Source organism: Ruditapes philippinarum, unplaced genomic scaffold (genome assembly GCF_026571515.1).
Source record: "Ruditapes philippinarum isolate M1 unplaced genomic scaffold, ASM2657151v2 ctg762_1_1_1_1, whole genome shotgun sequence".
In the NCBI taxonomy this organism is placed as follows: Eukaryota; Metazoa; Mollusca; class Bivalvia; order Venerida; family Veneridae; genus Ruditapes; species Ruditapes philippinarum.
The window spans coordinates 35,232-62,874 of record NW_026856516.1 but is presented as its reverse complement, the minus strand read 5'-3'; the positions used below and the strand labels follow the sequence as shown (position 1 = coordinate 62,874).

The 27,643-nt window shown below is 30.8% G+C and overlaps 1 protein-coding gene across 1 annotated transcript; it reads right to left on the bottom strand.

Moving 5' to 3' along the window:
• Window positions 1-1,285: 1,285 nt before the first annotated feature.
• LOC132746826 (uncharacterized) lies at window positions 1,286-12,079 on the bottom strand. Its single transcript, XM_060736085.1, has 2 exons — window positions 11,891-12,079; window positions 1,286-3,273 (listed from the first exon to the last, which is right to left on the bottom strand). The coding sequence occupies exon 2, from the start codon at window positions 3,117-3,119 to the stop codon at window positions 1,674-1,676; it is 1,446 nt and encodes a 481-aa protein (XP_060592068.1). The 5' UTR covers window positions 3,120-3,273; window positions 11,891-12,079; the 3' UTR covers window positions 1,286-1,673.
• Window positions 12,080-27,643: the final 15,564 nt, after the last annotated feature.

The window sequence follows — 27,643 nt, the reverse complement described above, 5'->3', positions numbered from 1 at the left end:
GTAGAACTGTTCAAATCTTGTTAATTGTATATACCGCCGTCCAGGAACGGGGACGGCAATAATAAAAAATTACACGCTTTGTTATTGTTTACATGTAAAACCACGTGGTAGAAATACTTTTATTCCGTATTCAGTTTGATGGTATTAAGAATAATAGCAGAGGACTTTCCGATTGTTATTCGTCGTTACAGAGATACGATTATGGATAAAAATGTTTACAAACTGTCTATGAATAAGTAATAAAACGCCATTATTTAACATCACATTTGTGGATAATGCCGGTATGTGAAACACTTTACAAATGGCAATATAATTTAAATAAACACAATAAGATTTTAATATTATTTGAAGAATATTATTCCTTTATTACAAAACAAATTAACGTTGAGATTTATTATAATGCATTTCACGACTCGTAAAGTATGGATAAAATAGGTTAATTTTTATAATAACAGGGCAATACTTTATTTAATTTCAATGTATTGAATCTCTCCATAATGAATTGTATGTTATTGTATGGTTTTGGTTTAAAATAATTCACGACTTCAAACAAAAATTCGACAGTATTAAAACAGCAAAGGGGAACAACTCAGAAACTAGGAAGTGATGTACAGTTCCTGTGCGCTACTTGTACACAACGAGATGTTACCTCATATACAAGCATATTTGTTAAGGAGAGACTTATTTATAATAGACCACGATTAACTATTCATAATTTAGTGTCATATCGTAAAATTGAACTGTAACATGTAGTAATATGAATTTACTTTTATGTTAATAACATGTTGAAAACTATAACACATGCTCAGATTATAATATTTTGTTAAGGTGACTTATAAGTCCTATGGGCGGGTGTTTGTGCAGTTTTGTGTATGTATATACGTGTAACACATGTCACTATAATAAAGAATTTTCTTACATACTTACTTACTTATAAGTTGTATCATTATAACGTTTATGTTATGTACACATCAATGTGTCAAAGACGGACGTACGGATGCACATCCTCAGGTTATGGACATTTTTGGGTTGTTCCTTTGATCGTTTGGTCTTTTCCAATCCCAAACTGCATCTTTTCAACCCTACAAGTCACATTTCAAACTCGTAATAACAGTTTGTACGGAATGAGCCTCATAATGTTATATATAAGCTGTATACACACCTTATCCGATAATGTTTATTCCTTTAAATCGAAAGCACAGACAGATGGAAGGACGGACAGTTGCAACTCACATCGTTCATGGCAAATTGATACCCCTACGTCCTAGGCGGTAGAAAAGAATCGATAAAGTACGTGTGCCGGATATGTCAAATAACAATTTATTTACCATTTTGTAAAAAAAAAAAAAAATACACGTATTATTATTCTAAAGAAATACGGTTTAAGTAAAAAATAGAAAAATGGCACATAAAAATGATTATGCTTGTCGAGAAACACATCTATCTTACAAAAAATAAGAAAGAGAAATTAAAAAAGATAACAAAATATCCAAAGAGATTTCATCCTTATTGATTATACGCAGTTTTTGATAGAACTAATATACTCTGCCGATATAAAGATTGATCGAAACAATGGCAAATGTGCAAAATTAGCCAAATACGTTCTTGTTAATCGAATATATTATATGTTAATCGTTATAAACGCATTTTTTTCAACACCTTATGGCACAAAATTATTCCTCCACATTTGATGGAGTTATCGGTTTGAGCTTCCTAGGTTTCCTATTTGCCAAGCTGTATGAGTGTGTGACACCAGCGTCGTAATTGCCCGTATGTTTACCCACTTCACTATCTCGCTTCATGGCGCCATTAGTAGATTGTGCTTTATCAATATGGACAGTATTTGTCCATGATTTGTACACATTTTCTCCAGAATCGCTTTTAATTCGATCTTGTCTACCATTATTAAAGTAACGCTGATTGCCTTCTGCTATTGAATTTTGCAGACTTAAAACTCTGTTGCCGTGGCAACGATCAATCGTTTCAGGTACTGAATGGCGTTTATTTTGATTGTTGCCTTGGAAACCGATTGAGGGTTTAATCATCTGACGAGAATTTTTCTCATTTGTAATAATATTAATTGCGTCTTTCGATAAGGAAGATCTTGTTTTAGCACTTGTGACAGGGCTAGTGTTTACGTCTTGCATGAAGAATAAAACAGGGTCAACATCGCGGTCAATGTCTTCAATATGCAAGTTTATATCATCAATGCCGTCGATTTTATCCGCCAGATCAGGATAAAATGTGTTTATTCCAATATTATAATCAACTTCGCGAAAAACAGAATCATTTTCAGCAGATTTTGCGCTTGACTGACCACTTCTTGAGTCTTTGTTTAATGCCGTCAACGAATCAACAGATTCATTTGAGCTTCTTCTAAACTCCCTCACCTTACCAATACGAGACTTAGGCCTCCCAAGTTCTTCTTTTCGATGTTCGACTTTACGTTCTAATTCCGGATTACTATCAATTGATTTGTGACGTCCGTGACCCGTTTTTGGTCTTGCTTGTAATTCAGGCATGCTATCAGAATCAGATCTTTGTATCTTTAATTTTTGCTTGTCTGATACAGTTTTAACAATGGCACTAGTGTCATCGGATTCTTCATCCGTGAAACTCTCACTTTCATCTCTAACGCGTCGCTCCCATCTTGAATCTGGTCTGGCAGACATTGGTCGAGACGGTGTAGGTGTATTTCTCGATTTTTGTGTTTTCTGTAAAGGAACATTCCCTTGCGCGAATTTATTTTTCATATTGCTTTGCTTTCCTTCGGCAAAGTAAGAGTCCTTTCCTCTATTGCGCGAACCATTTGTAACAAACTTGTTCAACTCTCGTTTACCATACATCGTAAATTCATTTTTTCTTTTCATTTTGTCGTTTTTTTTAGCTGCGAATAAATTGTCCGTGTCTTTTTCGAATTTGATATTTGAAAAATTTGATATTTTCTCTACCCCACTAGCAACGGCTGCGTTCTCTGTTGCGCTTGCACGTTCATCGTCAGGTGGGCGGTACAAGTTTCTCTGCCGTGCTGCGTTTCTTGCATTTGTTATATGATTGGACGAAAGTGGCAGTGGCGCTATTTTATAATGATTATTTGCGTACTGATTTCGTACTGACATCTTTTCTATCAACGTTTTTTATTCCGTATATCTATCTCTAGAGTCTCAAAATAGAAATATTTACTGAATCGGATTGTTCATAACTTTCTGCTGTGGTACGTTCCAATGAGTCGGACGTTTTTCTTGTCAATCTGTACTCATTGTGACATTACGTCTGTAAAAAAAAAGAGATAGAGAAAATTAGTGTTGTATGACAAAATGTTATCTACTTTTCCATTAATAAACCCAGGATGTTAATTATTAATATGACAATTATTTTTGCGTTAATTACTGTAAAATATTTTAAGACGATAAGCTTATTGGGTTTTTGTCACAGTTCATAAAACAAAAATTCATTTCTTGGCATTCAAGCAACAGATATAGGAGCATGCCCTTTGATTTTCGTATTAGAACGAAATATGTAAAGTCACTCTTTCTATAACTGTGTTCGAGAGATCGTCAATATCATCACATGTGAAAATGTGCAAACTCACTTAATATTCAATTGTTTTGATCATATCTAAATAGGGTTTGTCTTTTCATAGCTGTAAGACCGTAAAGCTCAATTGGGAAATAAATATGATTAGTAATCTAGGAGTTCCTGGTTCGATCCTCGGAAGTAGTTATTCACTTTACTCGCAAAAAAAATAAAATTTCTGGTTAAACATCATGGAAAGCCAGTAGGATGGGTCCGTTGCCGAGATATGGCAAAAATGAATGAATGAATGAATTAATTAATGAATTAATTAATTAATCAATTAATTAATTAATAGAAATGAATGAATGAATAAATAAATAAATAAATAAATAAATAAAGATGTCCAGATCGGTGTAAAAATAAAATGCAAATACTAACCAAAACCCAGCTAGGGGATAGGTATGCTTGATAATCATTGGATGCGGCATTTAAAAACATTTTATTTAGTAATGTTTGACAGCACCTTTTGGCGTTTTTGCTTTGTCATCCCCCCCCCCCCCCCCCATTTGAATCAATATGATAAGTTTATATATATTGAGCTAGTGTATATATGTTTTGCTTAAATGTCTTTACTTGTTTCCATTGAACACATATACGAACGAATCTCGTGCATTCGTGCAGCTATTATCAGATTACCCATAATCAAAATACGCTGCGCTGATTCCGGAATATCGCGTGACTTCAGACCTAATGGTCTCAAAGAGCCACTTATTTCGTATAATCAACGATGACTTTAAAACACAATATGCGATCTGTCCCATGCGTAATTGCGTCGTCAATATTGAAAAAGATATGACACTGGGATATGAATGCGATTTGTTGATGGGTTCCCTTGGTTACCAGAGAGATGAGCTAATAATTGATGATGCTGTCAAAGGCTTCATATATTTACGACTTTAAGGGCCCTGACTTTATATAGCGTGGACGGACGGTTGAGATATTAATACGTAGACAATTTGATGAAAGTCAATTAATAAATTGCTTAATTTCGATAAACATCTTATCTTTTCAAAACGTCGCAAATTGCTGTTTAACCTTCCGTTTGCGGATTGAGCAAAATTCCATGAAACGTTTTATATTAATCAGATTTTCTGCTACGATCGAAATAATGATGTTTGAAAATGTCTTAAAATTCTGTATTATATAAAAACAGCAGCTTGAAATTCTATTAAAATAAACGTACTTAAATGTTTCAATTTTAAAATCATTGCCTACATGTATAACATTGTCCATCATACATGTTTGTTAGTGGATATCTTATAGAAGGTTGCATTCTTATGATCATTTGTTTGTTTGACTGACTGACTGACTGACTGACTGAATGACTGTTAGCTAGCTGGATAGCTTCCTCACATGAGAGTATCCATAATCCTTGTCGGGATTCGAACCCAAGGCGGTGCGTGGCAAATGGAAAGAAACATTTCAAATGTTTTCTGCTTTAAATCAAATGACAATATATAGTCTATTTTGTATCTCTGTACTTCTAGTTGTAACTAATTAACATTGTTCTGCCTCTTTTAATCTATTTTGATGTTATGTAAAATGACTTCAGGCAAAATATTTGCCAAGATGCTGAATAGATAAAGATACAAAAAGGTCAGCTGCATTTCTTTCGTCACGCAAAACGATAGAAAATGAGGTAATGAACACAGTAATTAACAAAATCTTCCCTAAATTAACGCAATGATTGTGAGTTAACAAAAATGCAATAAAATTGATTAATAACCAGCATTTTATTGGCATCTCAAGGCAGTGATTAATAAAATGTGCTATCGTTTGCCTCGGTTTTATAACGAGTTTTACTCTTCTTATTAAAATTTCATTATGTTAAAAAAAAGTTTTGCTTGTTACCATGTCATTAATCGCCCGTCATCACCGAAAACATTATTAATAATTCATAAGTAATTACACAAAATTGACAAACTTCGTCACGGCCTTTAATGCCATAAAATTGTAATTTACTAATTGGAAACTCTCTCAGATGATTTTATGACACTCTATTTAAGGCTACCGACTAAAAACAAATATCAGTTTTGCAGCAGAAAGTATTGTCAACGTATGCCTTAAAGGGGATTGGTCTACAACGGAAATATTTTCTATATGTGTTTCAAATATTGATAAAAAAAACAATAAAATTTAATAATAAAATATTATTTGAAAACATAAATGAGGATAAAGTTCTAAGTGATAAAGTATGACATTTATATGATGAATAATGACATGTATTATTCTAGAGCATTTATCATCTGCTATATAGATATATGTACTATCGGATCATGTATCTTATACTTGCCAAAAACATCCATATATAATTTTTTTTTTATTATTATTATTATTATTATTATTATTATTATTATTATTGTTATTATTTTTAGTTTTATTTATTATTATTATTATCATATTATTATTATTATCATCATCATCGTAAATTCGTAATTATTATTATTATTATTATTATTATTATTATTATGGCGGTAAAAGTTACTCATGCATCTTGCAAGATTATTTAAACCCTTTGCAAAGTGTTTTATACTAATATATATATTTTTTTAAATAAACAAAATAAAAGATCCGAAAAACAAGAAGTAAAACATAAGACTTCACTTAGAAATTGCATTTTTCTTGAAGGTCTGAAAGATAGATGAATCAATTAAAAAAAACTTGGAAGAAGAGAAACATAAGACTTCACAAGGAATATACATGCTATTTAAACTCACACACATATACCTATATTTTTAAGAATTTTTTAATGAAAATACATTCAAAGTTATTTAACATTGCTAACAACGCTTTTACACATCAGATAAGACCTAGATCAAACGGTTTAACATCCTGAAATACTACAATTTTGAACCTTATGTAGTCAAGACAAACTGTTGCACTAAAAACAGGAAATTGTGCCAATAATATAATAATATCAAACAAATATATTAAAAGACTTAATGAAAATAGTTTTGTGTGTATTGTTAGTCCTAATTATGTAAAACGTTTTATACGCTTTTTACGTGATAGCAATGGTTATACTGAAAAACCAACAAAAATAAAAGGCAGGGTGGGCGTAGCAAATAATATAGAACATGCTCAGAAAATATTCATCTATACAATCATCATCATATACTACAAAAATCACAATATTTTATATACCAGTCCCTTACATATCAGTATGGTCCCTTTAATGCTTAACCTAATGAGAGATTTGTTAAAGAAAATATATAGCAAAGTACACGCTAAGATGCAGTCCTTCTACAGATATCTTGTTTTCTTTAAATAACTATCTAAATCTAAAATCAAATCAATAAATACACTATCTTGTTATTTGTCTTCTTCTTAACGCTGCAAAAAAATGTACTTTGAAAGAAAGTATAATTTTATAGATAAGAATCTTTTGATCAAATAAGCCTTTATCCGTGATATCGGAAAACAATCTTTAAGACTGCATTAGGAAAGATGAGTTTTTGCAACTTAAGGGCAGAACAAAACATGCACGCCTTTAATAGGATTAGTTTTGCACTGGGTATAACCAGAAATGGTGCTCAGAAATAATTAGAAATCTGACGTGAATTGACAAGGTGGTCATTGTTGCAGGGTCATTGTCGGGTCAAGATGAGAGTCAATTCGGTCAGGAAAACATCAGGTAGATCGATCAAATACATATTGAAATAAAAAATGTGCAAATACATATAATTTTTAGGTTATTTATAGATACTAATGTTTTTTTTTTTATAATTAGAATAATAAGTCTGGATAAATGAAGAGTGTTATCTTAAAGGCACATTATGCCTCAGAAATCCACATCTTTTAATGCTTTGAAAATCACAAACTTGTGTTTAATAATATTTTAGTAATGTATCTATAGAGCATGTTCGAAATTAAACAACATATGAATGTCGGCTGAGCATGCAGTAATACGTCGTCAAGGTATCAAAATGTAAACAAAATATTAACTCACTTTATAGAACAAATTGCAAAGAGAGCAAAAGAAGATATAGTTAGTTCATCTATGTGGCAAATGAGATTTTATTGTTTGGAAACTGTAACTAATTAACAAAAAATTAAACGATTTTTGGAAATAAAAATGAAAAACATTTCTTTGGCATAATGGTCCTTAAAACTTTGCAGCTAACTTAAAACCTTCACTTTTCTTAACAACTTTCTTCAATCATTTTTCAAGTTTTAACGTGTATTTTGAAACTGCATTTTGCAATTCTCCTCGCTCTTTGATGAAAAGTAAAGATAAAACCCATTTGCAATATAATTAACATGCAAAATTGATGTGATTTGCAAGTTAAACAAAGTTGCCGTTAGTCTCCCATAACCTGCGTCGAGCCAATTTATTACAGTTAATTATTGATGTACGGGTGATGGTGTGATGTTGTGAAAATATTGTTTAACTGAACGACTGTTGTTATGTCAGTTGCTTCACTGAACTCTTTGTTCCCTTTTTTAATTGCAATTTGCTTCATGGAGTTAGATGGATTCTTATTTGTTATATCGAATTTGGTATTTCATCAAAGCTGCAATGACTTAACAAAAATAGTAGATGCCAAATTTTGTAACACAGCTGTGTCTTTATGATTCATCGGTCATACCACCCTTGATTAGGGCAAAATGACATTTTACCTACTTCGAATGGATAGTTTAAATATTAAAAAATGTTGCAGGCGCGATTCGGTTTGACTGAACCTGTTTAGTCTGTTCATAGATGACAAAGGTAAATACAATTTACCGCCTTCGCCACGATATCCCCCCAGCACCTACTTGAATTGAACTCTGCATTTAAACATGGAAATAATTAAAAACTACATAGCATCCGCAAATACAATCATATGGAAGTGATCTTGAGATTTTCATTTGACAATATCGTTCTATTTCAAGTAAAAAGACGTATGACACCTGAGTAAACGAATATTTGTGACCTATGCTAATGATAAAAATGGGCGAAACTAACCCTAACATCGCCGAATGCCTTAATTGTTCTCTATTTAGTCAGTACATATTTTGAAATTGTCTTTTAAATGATAAATGGCTTTGTTCGGACTATGAAATTGACAAATAAGATTAAGGATGTGCCTGCTGATCACAGTCTGCACTGATCACATGTGTAGAATCCGTTGCCGCCGGTAGACTAATGGTTAAAAATAGAATTTTGAGAGGTCAAAAGTTATTAAGCTTGCGTGTCGCCTTGCGTGCCTATGTTAATGACAAATCCTTACGATTCTCTGTTATCGCTTACAAAGATAGCACTTGTAATAAACTTACTTAGAAAACATAACATTGCCTAGATCTATATATAATTAATCTTCTTTTTATTGTCATAACTTGAATTATAAGATACGTTTCTTTGTGTTCTTCATGTAAAACTTTTGTAATCTAGGTGAAATTGTTTCATGATTCCCATGGGCTTAAATATTTGCGCTGCAAATAAAATGATACGATATTTTATTCTTTATTACTTCACGAACATTGGTCCACAAAATACATGACATATAGTCATCAAATGTTAACAAACTATACATGTATATGTTTTTCCAATTTGCATAACGTAATGAAAGACCAATATTAACATGCTTTTCAGCATTAAAATTTAATTGAAAAAAAAATTAGAAATACATCGAAAACTGTATCTTTTTAAACCGTGCAGTTTGTTCCAGGTAATGGTCTAGCAAAATACGACGGTACAACAGTATAAGGTAATATAAAGGGCGAGATCACCCGAGTGACGCCAAACATTAAAAAGGTAGTTAGTTAGTTAGTAAGTAAGTTAGTTCGTTCGTTCGTTCGTTCGTGAGTAGTAAGTAAGTTAGTTAGTTAGTTAGTTAGTTAGTTCGTTCGTTCGTTCGTTCGTGAGTAAGTTAGTTAGTTAGTAAGTTCGTGAGTGAGTGAGTGAGTGAGTGAGTGAGTGAGTGAGTGAGTAAGTAAGTTAGTTAGTTGTTAGTTAGTTAGTTAGTTAGTTAGTTAGTTAGTTAGGGAGCTAGGGAGTTAGTTAGTTAGTTAATTAGGGATTTAGGGAGTTAGTTAGTTAGGGAGTTAGTTATTAAGTTTGTTAGTAAGTTAGTTAGTTAGTTAGTTAGTTAGTTAGTTAGTTAGTTAGTTAGTTAGTTAGTTAGTTAGTTTTGGAGTTCGTTACTTAGGGAGTGACGGTAGTTTTATTTACCGCTGTTATCCATGAACAGGGTTAATAAACCGTACTATTTTTTTCTTATTTAAGTCGTATTAAGATTTATTGTTTTATATTTTCAATCTCGCCAAGTAACCAAAACAAAAAATATTTACAATCACGCAAACTTTCCACCAATGCAAATAAGCGTTGGCCACATTTATCTGTTTAAGGAAAACAACTTTTTTAAAGCTTAAATATCCCCATTTCTGTATATGCTATATACCATATTATAAAAGATATATCAATATACCTTATGTGCATATAATGCTAATTAAATGTTGTTGTTGTTTTTGTTGTTGTTGATGATGGTGGTGATGGTGATGATGAGGATGATTTGTTATGTGTAACGGTAGTCAAGTGTTGTCCCGACATTAAACACGGTGGTAAAAAATAGTACAAAAGATTACTGTAGTTGAAGCTAATGCATTTTATTGTTCCTGAACACCGGCTAAGCACGTACCATTTATATCTTCTCCGCGCTACTCATTTGCTTCCCTATTCATTGATGTGATTACATGGGGAAAAAGTAGTTTTCCCTAGAATAATAGCGACAATTACATCAAATTGAAATACTAGGCTCATTTTTTGCCTATTGTTATATTCAATGTGCTTTGGTGTTCTTTCTATGTAGTATAATTAAGTCATAGATAAAGACCGTGTAACATTATTCGATATCATAAGCTTTATAATTTTGATAAAAAAACTACAAAAAACAACAAAACATTAAATAAAATAAATTTGTATCATTGGATGTGTAACTTTAAAATTAAAACAGCGAACGTACATAATTTACGTAAATACTGCATAAGCTTTGTAGTTGTTTATTTTAAAATGATTTTAATATCATTAAATGTGTAACTTTATATTATGTAACTTTGTTAGTAAAATCGCGATGTAACATAACTTAACAGCATAAGTGTTGTAATCTTGATTTTAAAATGGTAAATTAACATAATTTTAATATCATTACATGTGTAACTTTGAAAGTAAAATTGCGAAGTAACATAATTTAACAGCATTGGCTTTGTAATTTTGATTTTAATCTGGTGAAGTGACATAATTCAATCTCATTAGTAGTATAAAATGTATTTTTTGATTTAAAATAATGAAGGTACATTTTTCTAACATTATAATCAAACCCAAAATCATTTTAACTTTCATTAAACAAACTTAACTTCAAATGTCTGAAGTCATCCATATAAACTTTGTTAAATGGAAATACTGCCGCAGAATGTATGTAAAGTAATACAATTCAACTGAAAGGTACATTTAATACAATTAAACTTGAACATATTAAAGACAAAAAAGTGGAGCGGGGTAACTTGAAACAGAAATTAAGGTGTCATTTGATTCAACCTTTAAGATCCTTTGTAGAATTTAACTTGACACTACAAGTTGAAGCAAAAAAGCTACCACTCATATTCGCTTTGTAATTTTAGAAATAAAACATGAAAGAGCATAATTCTTGCGGTTTAATACGTTTATTATTTACGAGTTATAATTAACACGGTTTATATACCATCATATCTCAAATGAATAGAAAAATACCAGTATAGAGTGAAATAGCAAAATTATTAGTAAGTAAACTTCACAAAAACGCTTAAAGTTACAATATTAACTTAAAAAGCTTTGTTATTTTGAAAAGTTATGCTTAACTTTCTCGACATGTATGAAATCTGTATGAAATCAGCCGTGCAATTAATATAAGTAACCCCAAACCCCAATCCCGGGAAATATATATTTAATGTTTTTTATTTATAGTTTATAACAACTATGTAAATATACAAATATTTCAATACATTAACTTAATATAAACTATATATATCAAATTAAAACATGATAGCGAGCGTAAAATAGAAGGTCGTGTTTTATATAAAAACTAGTTTTGAAAAAAAATTGTATACAATGTATCAAGATAAAGTACTTTTTTGCTCTTTTTACCATCACAATGAAAGATGAGAAAATCTTGCAATAACACATACTATTACATCAATTAAAAAGTCAATTAGGTACAAAATACATTAAATTACTATACATTCAATTCATGAACAATTCGAGATCTAAATAAAAACGTTAAAATAACAATAGTAAAACATATTTACGTAAAGAAATGAATAAAAATACAAATAAGAATAGTAAATATTTATAGCATACCTGTGTATAAAAAAATCAGGAAATCTTCATTTAATCAAACACAATTGTACACTGTTGCTTTTATATTCCCAGACAAAGCACAAGCATCGGCGAAAAGAATCCTCCAATATTTCTACATAATATGTGAAAATTAACTGACAATCTGCAATATATTGGTATTCAGTAGCATCAATTCTACAGTGCCTGTCACCAATATTGACATTTCGTGTCACCGAGAAGCGAAAATTATTATTGGATGTTACAACAAATTATCATTGCTTTTTTAAAATCGGCATCAGCGATCTCTTGGTGCGTAAGTATCGTTTTACAAAAGTTATCATGCTGTTATTTTTATACGAAAAAAATGGTGTAATGGCGGAGTATTGCAAAAATAACAAAAAACCTCGATTGTTACTACAATAATATATACGGAGTATCTTAACAAAAAGATTCTCGGGCAATGTAGATCTTCTTTTATTTGCAAAGATTATTTCGGGTTGTTTTTATTTATGAAGAAATGTTAGCAGTGCTTGTTTAATTCACGAATTCGAAAACCTAGCTAAATGACGTTTTCCGGTACTTTCTGTACATAGCTCTGGGGAATTCATCTAATGGAGTGTAATAACAAACTCTATTTTTTTGGCCTTTTTTGAATTAAAATGAAATAAAACAGTTATTTCTTTGTAACAAAATAATAAAATATCATTGTATGAATAATTCCATACAAAAAAGATAAAGTAAATACACAAGTTTAAAAGAAATATCTTTATTTATTATGGAAGATGCCACTACGACTGTCTTAATTTTATTGATTTTCATAATATATATATATTTTTTTTTTTTGAAAAATTTGCAATAGATATTTAAGGAATAGTGATAATTTTCAAACACATCATTTTTTCACATTAAATTGTAAATAATTATAGAAAAATAGATATATCATGTAATTGCGTAATGTACTTCATTTGGTGTAATTCCCCAGAGCTAAATCTGTAACGTACCGGAAAACGGTTTTTAGCTTGGTTTTCGAAAAGGTCAATTATTTAATAATGTCAGTAGGGACCTTATTACTTGTGTAAATTCATATTTTTGATTGCAAACAGTTACTAAGGAATCGCTGTAGGGTTGGTCCAACGAATTGTACTAAGAACTGCTGTATTGTGCAATTTGAAGTGTTGGCAATATCTCCTGTCTTCGGCGTAGAAGTGATATTCCTACCTAGAACAAAAGTACCCCAGAATCTAGCTTTTTGATATTCCGACCCCTCGGAATCTTGATGTGGCTGTTTTGATTCAGAAGTTTCTGTATCACTTTTGTCAATTATTCTTTAACAACAGTTTCAAGTCGAATTAGTTTCTCAAAGGTACATGTATCTCAAAGGTCATCTGTTTTGGGTATGTTTTTTTATAAACCGTTATGTTTTAGTTTCGAAAGAAATATATATAATTGTTACGAATGATAATTATAAAACAAGTATTATTTATTTATTTTAACCCGTATTGAAGTATCCAAAATAAGGTTTACCCAAAATTCAATACAATTCCATTATAACATAGACTAGTAAAGATCACCAAGTGCAAAACATACTCTGAGTTTCTAATAACTTTATTCGTACTCAAAATGTTTGCTTCAATTTAATACCTCGTTTTTATCGTTTTTAGATTATGAATGACTGTTTAGATTGAAACAGAATTTATTAAGCACTATATATGATTCTGAAAGTCAATTGTGATTCAAAGAGAATAACTTATGCATTTGAAGTTTAATCAAATTTTAATGTGAAGTTTATAAATGAAAACGTTTTGTCGGTACTGTAGCCATGGATTTGCAACACCAACGGAATACCGAAAGACGCTTAAAACCCGGAAAAAAGTGTGGAATCTAAAGATACTTTCGAAAAACAATTACAATTGACGGACCACTTAATCTTTGGCGGCTATATTAATACATTGTATTTATTAATTGATATACAAAAAGATATGAAAACTTTACATCAATTAGACACATCAATCACTTATTTGACATAAATAACTGAGAGTACCGTTTGTGTTATGTGCATGCGTTCACGGGATCGTCAACGTTATTGGTGGTCTCGTTATGGACCTTTCCGGTTTTTCGTAAAGGGAACATTAAGCCACACCTTTTCCATTCATTGCTATGTCAACTGCTCACAAACAGTATCACAAACAAAACCATGTGTTCTTATGTGTAAACCAGGTCAACCAGTGACTATGTACTATCTCGGTGTAGCAATTGGATAACAAGTGAGCCAATTTACATAAATCTGTTAACACTGGAAAGGTTCATTTAAATCAAGAACGATATTTTGAATGCAATGTAAATAATTAGTGGGAGGGAAACATTGGTTAAACAGAACTTAAATATCTGAAACATTTAACTAGAAGGTGAAGAAACTTAAAAATTTAAGAAACATAAGAAGAAAATCTGTTTCCGGAACTCCTTTAGATAAATTAAAAATTAGACGTATAAACCATTCCAAAAAGATCCTTTATACTATTTTACTTATTTTAGAAAGGCCAATACGTTAAACAGATTTTAGTTTGTAACTTTAAAATGACCAATGAAAATTCTACTTATATCAAGTTTTCCCTGTAAAGTTACAGGAAATCAAACCGATTTTAGACGGACTTCGGAATTGAAATACTGTTTGAACCTTCATAATAAGGCAGGCATTGAATAAAACAAATGCAATTGTTTTGTTGTTTTTCCGTTATCATCGTTAGTTGGTGTGTGAGAATATGACTTATTTTCTAATTCGTTTTGCTAAACGAAAATAAATCATTTATTACCTAATAAGAGTTACGAGACCTTTAGTTTAGGACAGAATGAACAACAACTCTAAAATAGGATGTCACATTGTTTCAATATCGTTTAATACACACCAATACAAAATATAATAACAATCTTTTCGGAAGCTAAACTTTGAACTGCTCACCGCCTGTAAAATAAACTAATAATTTGATTATAACCATGTCCATATCTACGGATAGCAACAACCAGAAGCTTTACTGCCAATTAAGATAACATTAAGATAGCTTTCCTTATTCACTAAAAACAGCTTATTTTATAGTAGTTACAATAATGGCTATTCTTAGTCAGAACAAATTGTCTAAGACTAAAACAGTTAATTCGTTGGGTAGGTGGTCAATACGACCAGTATAGTACAATGCGAAGTTCTCGAGTGATTTATCTTTCCGCTTCTATATTACAATACACGTCAAGCACAGTAAACGCTAAAATTTGACAGATCTTATTTAACCCAGGGTCTTTCAAATACCCTGTGTAACCATACAACTATAACTCTTAAACTGCAATGAATACTTATATTGTCTCGAATAAAGATAATTACCGATTTTCCTATCCACATTAGCTTACACCTCTTCCACTGTTTTATGTTCCGGAATTACTTTTTTTTCTTTTTAAAGCGATGAAATTTTTTCGTAACGCACCTTTCCAAATCTTGCCTCATCATAACTTCTAAGACGCGTTAACATTTCTTACAGACTAATTTTGTTGTCACCATTTAGTTAAATCAATACTCCCATGATATCACAGGTAACATATGTCAATTTTATATAATTATCTTTGTCACGCAAGCTGTTATCACGTGATAGACTTTCTTCCTATATCTATCTCGCATTTTACTCGATATTTCATAAAATATGATAAACAAGATCAACAAGGAAAGGCGGCGTTCAATGAACGCAACCCCCATATGACCCAGCAACAAGAACCAGTGGCAAGGAGCCCAGGCGGACCCCAAACAAAAACAGGACAGGGCAAAGACAAAGCACGGACAGGTTCATCACTAAATGATAAATAATTTGTAACTAATTAGGAATTCAAAGAAAACAAGTAAATGATTGACTATTGGCCCACACAGTCAAAGGGGAAGGGGACAGGCGACCGGAAGAAGGGGGGGGGGGTAATCAAAAGAAATAAAAACTAGCGATAATGGGGAAGATACTTACCGTAGACGAGAAAACAAAAAGGGACACAAGCAAAAGTGTCACCAAAAACAGTATGAAACAACATAGACATACATCTGAGGACACAGAGGGGCGCCGCCTTGGAACGGTCAGCAGCATAATAATGACTGCTGGGGAGTTTAAACCGGTTAATGGTGCACCAAACCTCGGAGACAGTGTAAATTAAATGAATCCCCGCCAAGTGAAATTCTAACAGTTGTCATGTCACTTCTTAAAATGTGCTTTATGTGTTTACATGATACATGTATATGATTTCAATATATCCTAGCATTTAGAATTCAGCTATGTGTGTATAGACACTTGGTTTGTCACCAGTCATGTCATAAAAGCGTTATCTTTTTAAACATAATGGTGTGATCGAGGAAGTTCCTTTGTAAATAAGAAATAAAAACGTTAAGTGTCACTTCTGTAGTCAGTAATATAAGATGATAAAATATCATGTACATTTTCTTTTTCTCCTATAATCCTACTCATTTTCTACAAATATTAACAACCAATCATGGTAAGAAACATAAAAATTCGTATGTAAATAAGCCGAAACAAAAATTTTCATGGACTTTACTTTTGCATGTTTCGCGTCAAATGGTATATCATGATATAACAAGAAAAGCATTGATACAAAGCATCAAAGGGCGTCCAAGCAAGAAATGCAGCAAATGACGATGAACTAGTAGACATCTGATGACTAGATATTCATATAAAGTGTTCAGTGGTTAATTGGATTTTACCAGAAGCGTATATCATAGATAAATGGGAGGAGAAAAGACATGTTCATCATGAACTTTGGTAGGATTGCTAGAGATTAGAATATTTAATGTATTTTCTTTGAAACATACAAAACAATAGTCAAAATGAGCAAAGTTTGTTTTTTCATTCAATATTATAATTGATAGTAACAAAAGGGACTAATATAGTTATATTACATGCATTTTTTTTCATGTCAAATTAGAAAAAAGGTATCTTTTAATACCTGGGATTAACGATTTCAATTCCTAAATAAATACTGAAAGTATAACACACACTGGAATGAAAAAACAAATTGGGATGAATTTCAAAAAGACAAAATTCAGGATTTTTTGTTTGTTATACACGTTATATGGTGATACATTATTTATCAATATAATGGAAGACTGTTACCTGAATTTTAGACAGGTATGAGGAAATACACTAACATCATGTTCGTGCGAGTCAAATATAAAAGCTTCTTGACATTGGCGATTTATAAAGAGCTATTGTTAATTGATTCATTGGGAGATCAATATATTATTTTGTTGAATTGCTTCAAAACTCTCTGTGTTTTACATTCCTAAAAAAGTAACACCTCACGTTCAAACTGCAGACGAACGTTTCTATTGTTAAAATGTCACAGTATTAGGCAAATCAACATTCCACTCAAAACCACCATAAACCCGATTGCCTTCAAACAAAAAAATCAACTTCTTACAGAAAAATAAGGGTCGATTTAAATATTCATAGTAAAAAATGTCAGCAGAGCAATTTTGATAAATTTATAAAGAGCGAAATTTATTGTTGAATATGTTTGCATTTCATTTCCTGCAAAATTCTCCAGTCCGTTATGTATTACCATAGAGCGAAACGAATGACCATTTTGTTAAGACTAAAACTACTTCCATAAATAGATTTTCGGACTTCCACAAAGTTAAGGTCATCTAGCTATTTATAGCTTTTGAATTAATGTACAATTTGTTCCTGTTCTCATTCATTAATATGGCATGCTGCGAATCACCGAAGGGGAAACCAAGTTATGACTTTACGTAATAGAAGTCGGAAGGAGTTCTCCATTCCGAATTTATTTTTAGCTGTAAATCGAAGGGATTAATTGATAAAAATCGGACCCATGGACAAAAAAATAGTAAACTAAAATAGCCTGTGGACGCGGAGCAATGATGAATATATAACAAAAAGCAAATGGGTTAGGCAACAAGTTCTAGTACGTGTGTATACATAATTATTTAACAGAACAATCACACCTGATTAAAACAAGTTTTATAGATGTTAATGTTCTATTAAATGCCTTTTACTTGTCATTCTAGACTCTTTTTTATCGATATTACATTCATGATTATACAATACGTAATATAACCATACCGCTTTATGAACTGAACAGTACTTAGTTTCATATTTGTTTTCAATTTAATGCAACATATTACAATGCCCAGTAATTGAGATGTAATTTGTTACCTTTAAACAATTATAATGCGCTGTTAAATTGTCGCTTTTAAAGTAATTTTATACGCTTTTGCGAGATAAGTACGCATCGTTATAACGGTTATATGAAATTTGTTTGCACATGGCTTTTCAAGGGTTTTAGATTTCAGCGGATATTTTGAATAAGTGATGAAAACGAAATAAAATCTTTTCATTGCCATTTTAATCTATTTCCTCACTAAATAAGACTAAACAGGAGCTGTTGCATGGCCAACGCGCTCAGCTGTTCTCAGCGTTTAACTGTAAAATAATTAAGATGCAAACATTTCACAAAATGACGGAGAAACTCGATGAAAAACATGGAAAAGTAATAGGTTTATGATATTGAATATAGTTATGACTCCAAAGACAAATGTTAAGTTTTAAGCAAATGTCGTTAAATGTGTTATGGAGATTGTACTGCAAAAACGTTTAACATTATATTTTGTCCCAAACACGACTGAGAAATTTAATAAGTGAGTAATAAAATATGGCTTTGTACGCAAAACTTTTGTCAAGTGTTGCGGCAATGTCAAGGCCGGAGTGAATAGCTTGAACATTTAAGAGAATACCTTTAGAAGTAATACGATATGACGTTTTTTATTAATTGTGTTACAAATAAATTTGCTTAGAATAACACTTGTTTTAGATTGTACTGCCAATGCCAGAATGAATAAAGCAAAAATGGGTAATATGATGTAAAAATAGATAGCTAGATGAAATAATATTCGTGAAATAATATTTATTTCCTTATCTCATTGCAAAAACAAATGGACCGTTGTTGAGGTGTTATGGATCGACATAGTTTATTTTTGCTGTATAATATATAAAGTGGCAAAAACATTGTGTGATCTCAGACATTGTTTATTATAAATAATAATATATAATAATATTCATGAAAACCGAAGATAGCTTTGACCAAAACACGTATTTCAACACATTGAATCTGAAAATAAACAAATAATCAAACTGATATTGCAAAGTTTGTAAGAGGATGACCAAGTATGTTCAAATTTGCTAATCTGTAAAATTGTCATAACCATTCTGAATATTTAGTAAATATATTTTTGGATGGTTTTGAAATGATAACTCAAATTTAAACAAAGGTGTAAAGATTGACTGTTAGTCATAATGTAATGTAATTACATATATATGATACTTATAGTTTGAACGGTGTTGATATTCTATGATTTCGACGTGATACAAATTCTTTCCTTCTATAATCATCTTTAAACAAAACTACACAAAAAGCAAAAACAACAGCAACAACAAAATAGCATGTACAAAGAAGAAAAAAAATTAATAATTTGGTATCACTTATCGCTATATATAATGACAAATTGCAACAAAGCATAGGTGAAAAAGGTTCACATCACTTAACACCTGCTGTTGAGAAAAAAATGTCAATTCTAAAACGGAAATATCTCCTCAGGGCATAGCCATATAAAAGGAACATCAATTATACATGATACTGATATATCATATTTCGTCACACTGTTTATATTAGTACGTAACTGTTGCTTTTCTCATACAATTTACAGTTACCACTTTTCAGGCTACTTTTCAAACTGAAAGGTACGGTATTTCAAGTTTGTTTGTATGTCATCACAAATAATCATATAGCGTGAAAATTATCTAACAGTTTAGATGCAATTTAGTAACAATCATATTAATGACAGAATAGCTTTCTTCGAACAGTATGTCTATGAAATTGCACAAAGAATTTACAATTTCCAAATTTCAATTTTTGATATTACCAAGGCTTAACATTTCAGAGGTGATACCTTTATACATGTACTAACAAAACAGTATTAATAGCAAAAGACTCTTTTGACTGGGATTTACGTTCATGCACAAACACTTAAGTAGAATCTACGACGTTCCGTAATCTGACTGGATAGCTTTTTCACATTGATTCTATTCTATTCAACATAAACAACAAAATAGCACGGTACTATTTCTCTTTAAAGAATAATAACTAAACATATTTGGGCTCTTTCATCTCACTATGTATTCGACGCGTGAATCCGAAATGTCATTACATTATGATTTTAACGGCGTTTCGTTTTCATTATTATTGCATAAATCATGTTCGATTCTATTGTCTTTTTATTCATGCCACATGGGAGTTTTTGACATTCTGTGTATTGTTACAAACAAGCAACAATGTGCACCATTTTATGGCATCTTACAAATACATTTATTATATAAAAACCAATTGACAGAGTTAATCATCACAGTTACATGGAATTTAATACACGACTGCATTTACGTTTTTTACTTAAATAATTAATGATTTGACAGAAATTTTGCATACTGTCATGTGTGGATCTGTTAATAAATATTTTACAAAGTAATGTCATGACAAATATTATGAAAATCATGGAATTTTAGAGAAAATCATTAGTCACTGTGACAAAGTTAGCTTTTGTGTAGAAGTGTTTAATAAGCTCTATTACAGCAGATACAAAGCATTTCACGACGGCAATGCAACTCTAATTAAGTATCCTTATATCGTATTTAAAGCAAAATTTGTGTATTGTCCCCAGACAGAAAAACAAATTTATCATTCGCATAGCTATTTTATTAAAAAAATAAAAAATAGTTGTTACTTCAACCGTTTGTACTTAAAACAACCAAAGCATATGATGAATACTTTGTGTTTCCTGATGAATGTTTAAAGATTTATATTTTATTGTTTCTAGTTTCATATGACATAAACATTATTATGCAATATGATAGAGAGGCAATGTTCTTGAACGTAGTATATATTGCTTTAATTATTGGTACTGTAAAGTTCATTTGTGTTTATTTATTCATAAGCATAACATACATTTTAATACAATATTAAAGCCAGAACTTCTTTATATTTAACATCTATTTTCCCAATTGCAATACGTGGATGGAACAATTAACCCCTTGATATACGGACTTTACCGACGCTTCAATGTTCAAGAGCTTTCTGTCGTAATAAGTAATCTTCACCCAAATGTTTTTATCATGGTGACAGATAACCACAAACCGAAACCAACACTGTTATGTGAATGCGCAGAAATAGAAAATTACGTTAATTACTCTTTTTGAATGTCGACTCTTTAATACTTATAGACAAAAATAATTACAAAGTCTAAGTAACTTCAACGTTACACTGAACATTCTACAACACGTATTTTGGCAATCAAAACATCTCAGACATTGATTATGCTTTTACTTTTAATCACGATTATACATATATTTTAGAAACGATTTATTTGTCATGATAGTGAGACAATATGTCTTGTTTTCTTTTTTATGCTTTCTAGTTTCATCCTACTCCTTGATATTCATATGTTGTTTTACTTTTTTACTGTGTCCTTTATCTAGTCCTTATTGATTATTATGTTGCTGTATTTTTCTGCCAATTTGACATAATCACATTTCTCATTTTTCCCTTATTTATCATTTATATTCATGTCTCTTTTAATTAGTATTTTTAAAACTTGAAATACTTTTAAAAAACTAAAAAAAAAGGAGATTTTTTATAAGACAATGTCTTCCGTTTGAATATATGATTTGACATGATCATAACTGTATCATGTTGATACGTATATATTAAGGAAAATAATATGTTTAAACTAATACAATATTTGTTATATTTCCCTTTTATAATATGTTAATTGGCGGACAGAATTTACAAGCGGATACATTTAAATATTAACAGCGCCGTATCTGTGTTGGTTTTTTAAAAAGTAAACGCATTTTGATGACTGCTAGAAAGAAATATGCTTGTATGAAAGTTTCAACTGAAATTTGGTACAGAAACCTTCCACAAATTTTATTTCGTACCAACATTTTCGGAACAAATTTGCTATAAAAAAAACTATTTCCATAAAGAGCTAATTGAAAAGGTCATTCAACATGTAAGTTTAAAATTCTTAAAAGCTGCTCATTGTTTTCAACAAATGTTAGGTAATGAATGAGCTTTTTCCTTTTCACGGAGATTAATTCTAAAAAGGATCACAGTGGAAAGCGGAAGAATGGAACGGCGACTTTTCTCTTTCATTACATTTTCGCTGAATCATCTACCTTTGTCATTGATGAAATGCAAAAGATAACAATAAAATGTTTTACTATGTAACGTTATTATCGGTCGGAGCACAAATGGCACACACGGCTTTATTTTCATAGATATATGATTTAATTTATGTGGCATAGTTACTTTTTGTATTTTATGAGTTAAGCAGATATGCCATAATTTGCACAATATTATTACCCGACTTTTTAACTGTAAGTTTGGTGACCTAATATTGTCTATATATGTCAAACAAAAAAGTATTCCCAACCAATAAATAAATGAATGAATGAATAAAACCAAAGAAAATAACGATACAAAATATCGTTTGAAAATGTACGTTTTGAGTTCAGTTAGATGCGCAAGAATATAATTACCAAGACCTCAACTCAAGCCAGAGTGATTGTGAACACAAAACATCAAAATGATGTGATACTGCATATCAACAAATGAAATCTCTGTTCATTGTAATAATCTCATAAAAATAATCTAATAAAATAAATTGAACTTAATGTAACGGAGAAGGGATTGACCTAACATTATTTTGGTTTTATCGTAAAATCAGACGTTATATGACATGTTAAAGCGCCATTTCATTTCAAAACCGCGATTTTCGGTCTCCAAATCTGAGTCACTGTTTATAAAGGAGCAAAGAAGACCATGTTGGAAAGTAATATGTTCAAATGTTACTTTAATGTGAACAAAATTTTTATATGAAGAAGCGTTATTTAGGATATGTAAAATACACATTAGGAATAATTTGCATCTTGGTCACATAAGTGCCTTTTTATGGTACCTTTATTTAGACAAACATTCAAAAAAGTATAAAACCAGTATAAAACCAATAATGCTAGACAAGTATCATTACATATTCTAAAAAATAATATATAAACAACTTCGGGTGAGATATCCACTTCTATTAATATATGTTTACCAGTTCTGTATCCTCAGCCTATCAGGAAGCTCAAAATTGGTGTCAGTTATCAGTGAAAATTATTCGATAAAATGTTGTTGTTTTTTGTTACATTTCATACAAATTATGGACACAAATATGAAGTGCTAGTATCGTTGAAAAACGAGGAGAAAATAACATTTATTGCAGAACATTATAAGTGAATACTGTCAGCAATCCCACTAACCCGCATATTTTGAAGTTTCCGGTACTAAATATATTCCGGAACGAAGTAAAATGGCCGGTATAATTTGTTTTCAACCATAAACGATGAAAGGCTCAGCGTTTGAAGGAATGTGTACTCAGAAAGCCATCAACTTATCTATGTATTGCAACATCAAGGCAACTATATCGATCCGGAAATGACCGATTTATTACGATATTGGCCTATGTTAGAATTCTTTGGGCGGGAAAGCATAACAGTAAGACTACATTGATATCAATGTATCATATTTTGTTTCAGAAAGCTAACTATGTGGAGGGCTAACATTTACCAGTATGTGAATTAAAGTCTGCAATCCTAATTGTTAAAAGTAGGATTGATCTACAATTTTGACCCTTGCCTGTGTGCTATGGTGTACACCTATCTTGAAAAGAGTATCCCTAGGAAATTTATAATGCGTATTGTGTCAACATTACAACATCCACACTAAACAATAACATGAATATTTTGAGAATGCAAATCCTATTAACTAAAACCAGTAAAAAAAAGTTTAAAAATGATGATTGTAAATAACAGACACTATATACTATTTTACTGTTTTTTAATAAATAATTTGGCAAATTTGTCTTAAAACCATATACCACTTGAAGCAACCGTCGATCTTCAGCAAAGCCAAAACAAACAAAAATTATCAAAAAAAATAAAATGAAAAGCACTAAACATGCAAACACATACGTATAGGAATGACTGATCGCTAAATATGGTAACAAATATCGACAAACACCTATTTATGTAAAAAGGTTCACATCACTTAACACCCGTTGTTGCGAAAAAATATGTCAATTCTAAAAGCGGAAATATCCCTCGAGAGCAAAGTCATACAAACAAGGACATTAGTGCTCGATTAGAAATGTAAATCAATCAAGCATGATGCTGAAATATTTTACACTGTTTCATAGTAGTGACTTTTCTATTAATAGTTTATCACAATATATATAACCTAATTGCTAGAATTGATTGTTACAATTTAATAATACCACTTTTTGACTCGAACCGTATTCGTTATGTTCTATACCATCACAAATCATTATATACCATGACATTTCCAAGAATATGAGAAATTGGTGCAGTTTAGTCACAATTACAATGGCAAAAAAGTTTCCTTTGGTCATATAGTGTGTGCAATTGAAAAATGTTGTCCCTTTTTGAAACATGACAATTAACTAAGATTTTGATATTGTCAAGGCTAACACTTTCTTAACTGATGAATCATAATTTACAGTCATAGAAACTATCATGTAATAATTATTCTTCATATAGTTTGTGTCTTGTCTGTCACTAGGGATTTAACATTTTAAACACCATTGTGGGTACGAAATGCTTATCCAAAGAGTTCCTGGACAGAAATGTCCTGATTACATTTTGCATACAAAAGATTTTTACTGTAATTTATATAAATCTTTTGTTCTATAGGGGATACTGTTATAGAAAGACGGTCGTTATTCTATATATACATGTACACTACATGCAGTTGAAACATTTTAGTAGACGATTATTTATATTGTTGCGTAAAATTACATAAGAGTGCATTAGCGAAAGATGCATTTTATTTATATTTTTCGAAATGCATATTTCGCTCATTAATTATTTTCCCATACTCAGTTTTCTATTAAAACTACTAGTCTTAATTATCATATCATATTGAAAATATAGAAGTAAAACAGTGTGCTGTTTCACTGACTGTCTCATTGAATACGCTCTATTCAATATTAACAACAAAATAGCACGGGAATTGAACACCACCATGTCGCTTTGAAAAAAAATAACTTATTAAGATGTTTTCACTGTTTTATCTCACTATGTATTCGACGCGCATGCGTGAATCCGAGATGTTATCGTTGATTTGTCATTACATTATGATTTTAACGGCGTTTCGTTTTCTAACACTATTATTGATTGCAATACATAAATCATGTTCGACTCTATTGTCTTTCATTCATGTCACATGGGAGTTTTTGACATTTTTGTGAATTGACACAAGCTATCAACAATGTGCATCACAATATGACATTTAACCAATACAGTTATTATCTGAATCCGAATGTGAAAATATTGTAAGCATCACACATGGAATTTAATTCATGATTGCATTCACATTTTTTCGTTTGAATTTGTTGTACAAGACTTGATTAAAAGAGAAAAATCAATCCTATGAAATCAAAATATTAAGAACGCTAATGTCAAATATATACGCATTTTGATTACTGATAGAAATGAGCATGCCTGCATTTAAAGGTTGTTATATCAATTCAAACTTCTTTTTGTGTATCACGTTACAATCCAGATTGTTATTTGAATGTTTGCACGAGAGCTCTTTTTCATGAAATGCGACCTTTATCTTTGTAGAAACTAATTTCAATACTTTTTAGCTGAATCATCTACCTTTGTTCATGATGCGCATGCGTAAATATGTGATACTATCGTAGATTTGTGATAAAATTGTACTTCGGACGATGCTTTACTTTGTAACGTTATTATCGATTGCAATACACCTTTCATACCGGCTTTATTGTCATCAATATATAAATTTGTTTATGTGACAGAGTAGATTGTTATAATTAAGGAGCGAAGAAGATATACAATAATTTACACAATAATGTGACTTTCTAACCATATGTTAATGTATTGATATTCTAAGCTAGTTTATATTCTTAAACTGTTATCATAGAATTTTACCAAAAATCAAATATGTTAAAAGCAACATTTTACACAATCAAAATAGTTTGCATCTTGATACAAAGTGACTTTTAATTCTAGCTTTATTTGGCAAAACATTCAACAAAACTACAGAATAATTCCCAATTAAAAATTTCACTCATGGAACAAATTTTTAACAAAAGTATGAAACAAATAATGCTAGAAAAGTATCAAAACATGTCCTACAAATTGATCTGTAAACAACTTCATATGGGCGAGATATCCTTTCCTTTATATATACTTATCATGAATGCCTTTACACCCAATCAGAAATTTCGAAATAGGTGTCAATTATCAGTGATAAGATGTTGTAGGAAACATTTTTCTCTTTGTTTAAAAAAAAAGTTATGGTCACAGGAATGGAGAATTCCATAAAAATATATCACTTCAGAAGAATACTTTAAGTATACACTACCAGCAATCCCATTTACCCGCATATTCTGACGTTTTCCGGTACTAGATATATTTCGGTACGAAGAATATTGAGTATAAATGCTGGTATATTTTCACTATAAACATGCGGCGAAAGGTTGAGCGTGTGAAGCAATGTATATCCGGCAAACTTTTATCTCTCCTTTGTATTTCGACTTCAAGGCATTCCAGACCGTCATTGGCAATTAACTATAGTGTTAGACTAATGGATTTCTTTAAAAGGTTCAAACATAACGTAGAATAACGTAGATGACTTTAAAACAAACTGCATTAAAGGGGCACGTTAAAATATCGTCCAAAATACCAAATATATATTGAATTTACTTAATATATACTAGAATATAAACTATTTATATCGATAACAAATTATTCAAATTAGTAAAAAATAGACCTTGGTTTGTCAGCAAAGGGGCATAGTTATTAATATAGCACGGTTAGTTTTATGATGTTTTGCATAAAACATGCAAAGCGCCATTAGGAATGTGAAAATCTTAATATTTTTCAGACTTTTACTTCTTTTTATTTCTTAAAGATTGGTTGTTTAAAATAAATTAACTATTCTGGAAGCATTCAGTATATAAAGGCATACCAAGAACTAATTAAATATTCGTGGGGAAATGTTTAAAATCCTTAGTGTTTCGAAAATTTAATGGCTAGACAATATCTAATAACAATCAAATCACAGGAAAGATACGTAATTACATAATATCTTATTCAAATTAAATCATTTAGGAATGCACCAAATTTTGTATTGGAATAACAAATATGTGAAGAATTTATATTGTTATTGTATAAATGGCCTAAAATTAGAATAAGGTATCTTAATATTTGTTTTAGATTTTTACGCCTTGATTGTTTGCTATGGTGTACAAATGATGTAGTTACCAAAGTTTAGTTTTACAAAACATAGAAACATCAACATAGTAAAAGTTATATCACTATATTATATAAATAAAGTCAATGCATAATTAAAAATAAATGCTGCAGACATAAAGCAATATGAAACTCTGCAACAAATCGCTGATTGTAAAGGAATATTTCTAAACCATTCTCGTTTGACACGCAAGCTTTTTTTCCAAAGAGCAACAGTTTATATTTAGCAACGGGGAGATCAGTGTCATTGTGATAGTACATGCGTTATTGTGATTCCTTCTGTGTCTCAAACATCTGATAAAAGGAATGTTTCATAATTAATTACTTT

Bases quoted from the DNA above. Each gene is read 5' to 3' on its own strand.
- LOC132746826 (XM_060736085.1), bottom strand. From the start codon at position 3,119: ATGTCAGTACGAAATCAGTACGCAAATAATCATTATAAAATAGCGCCA.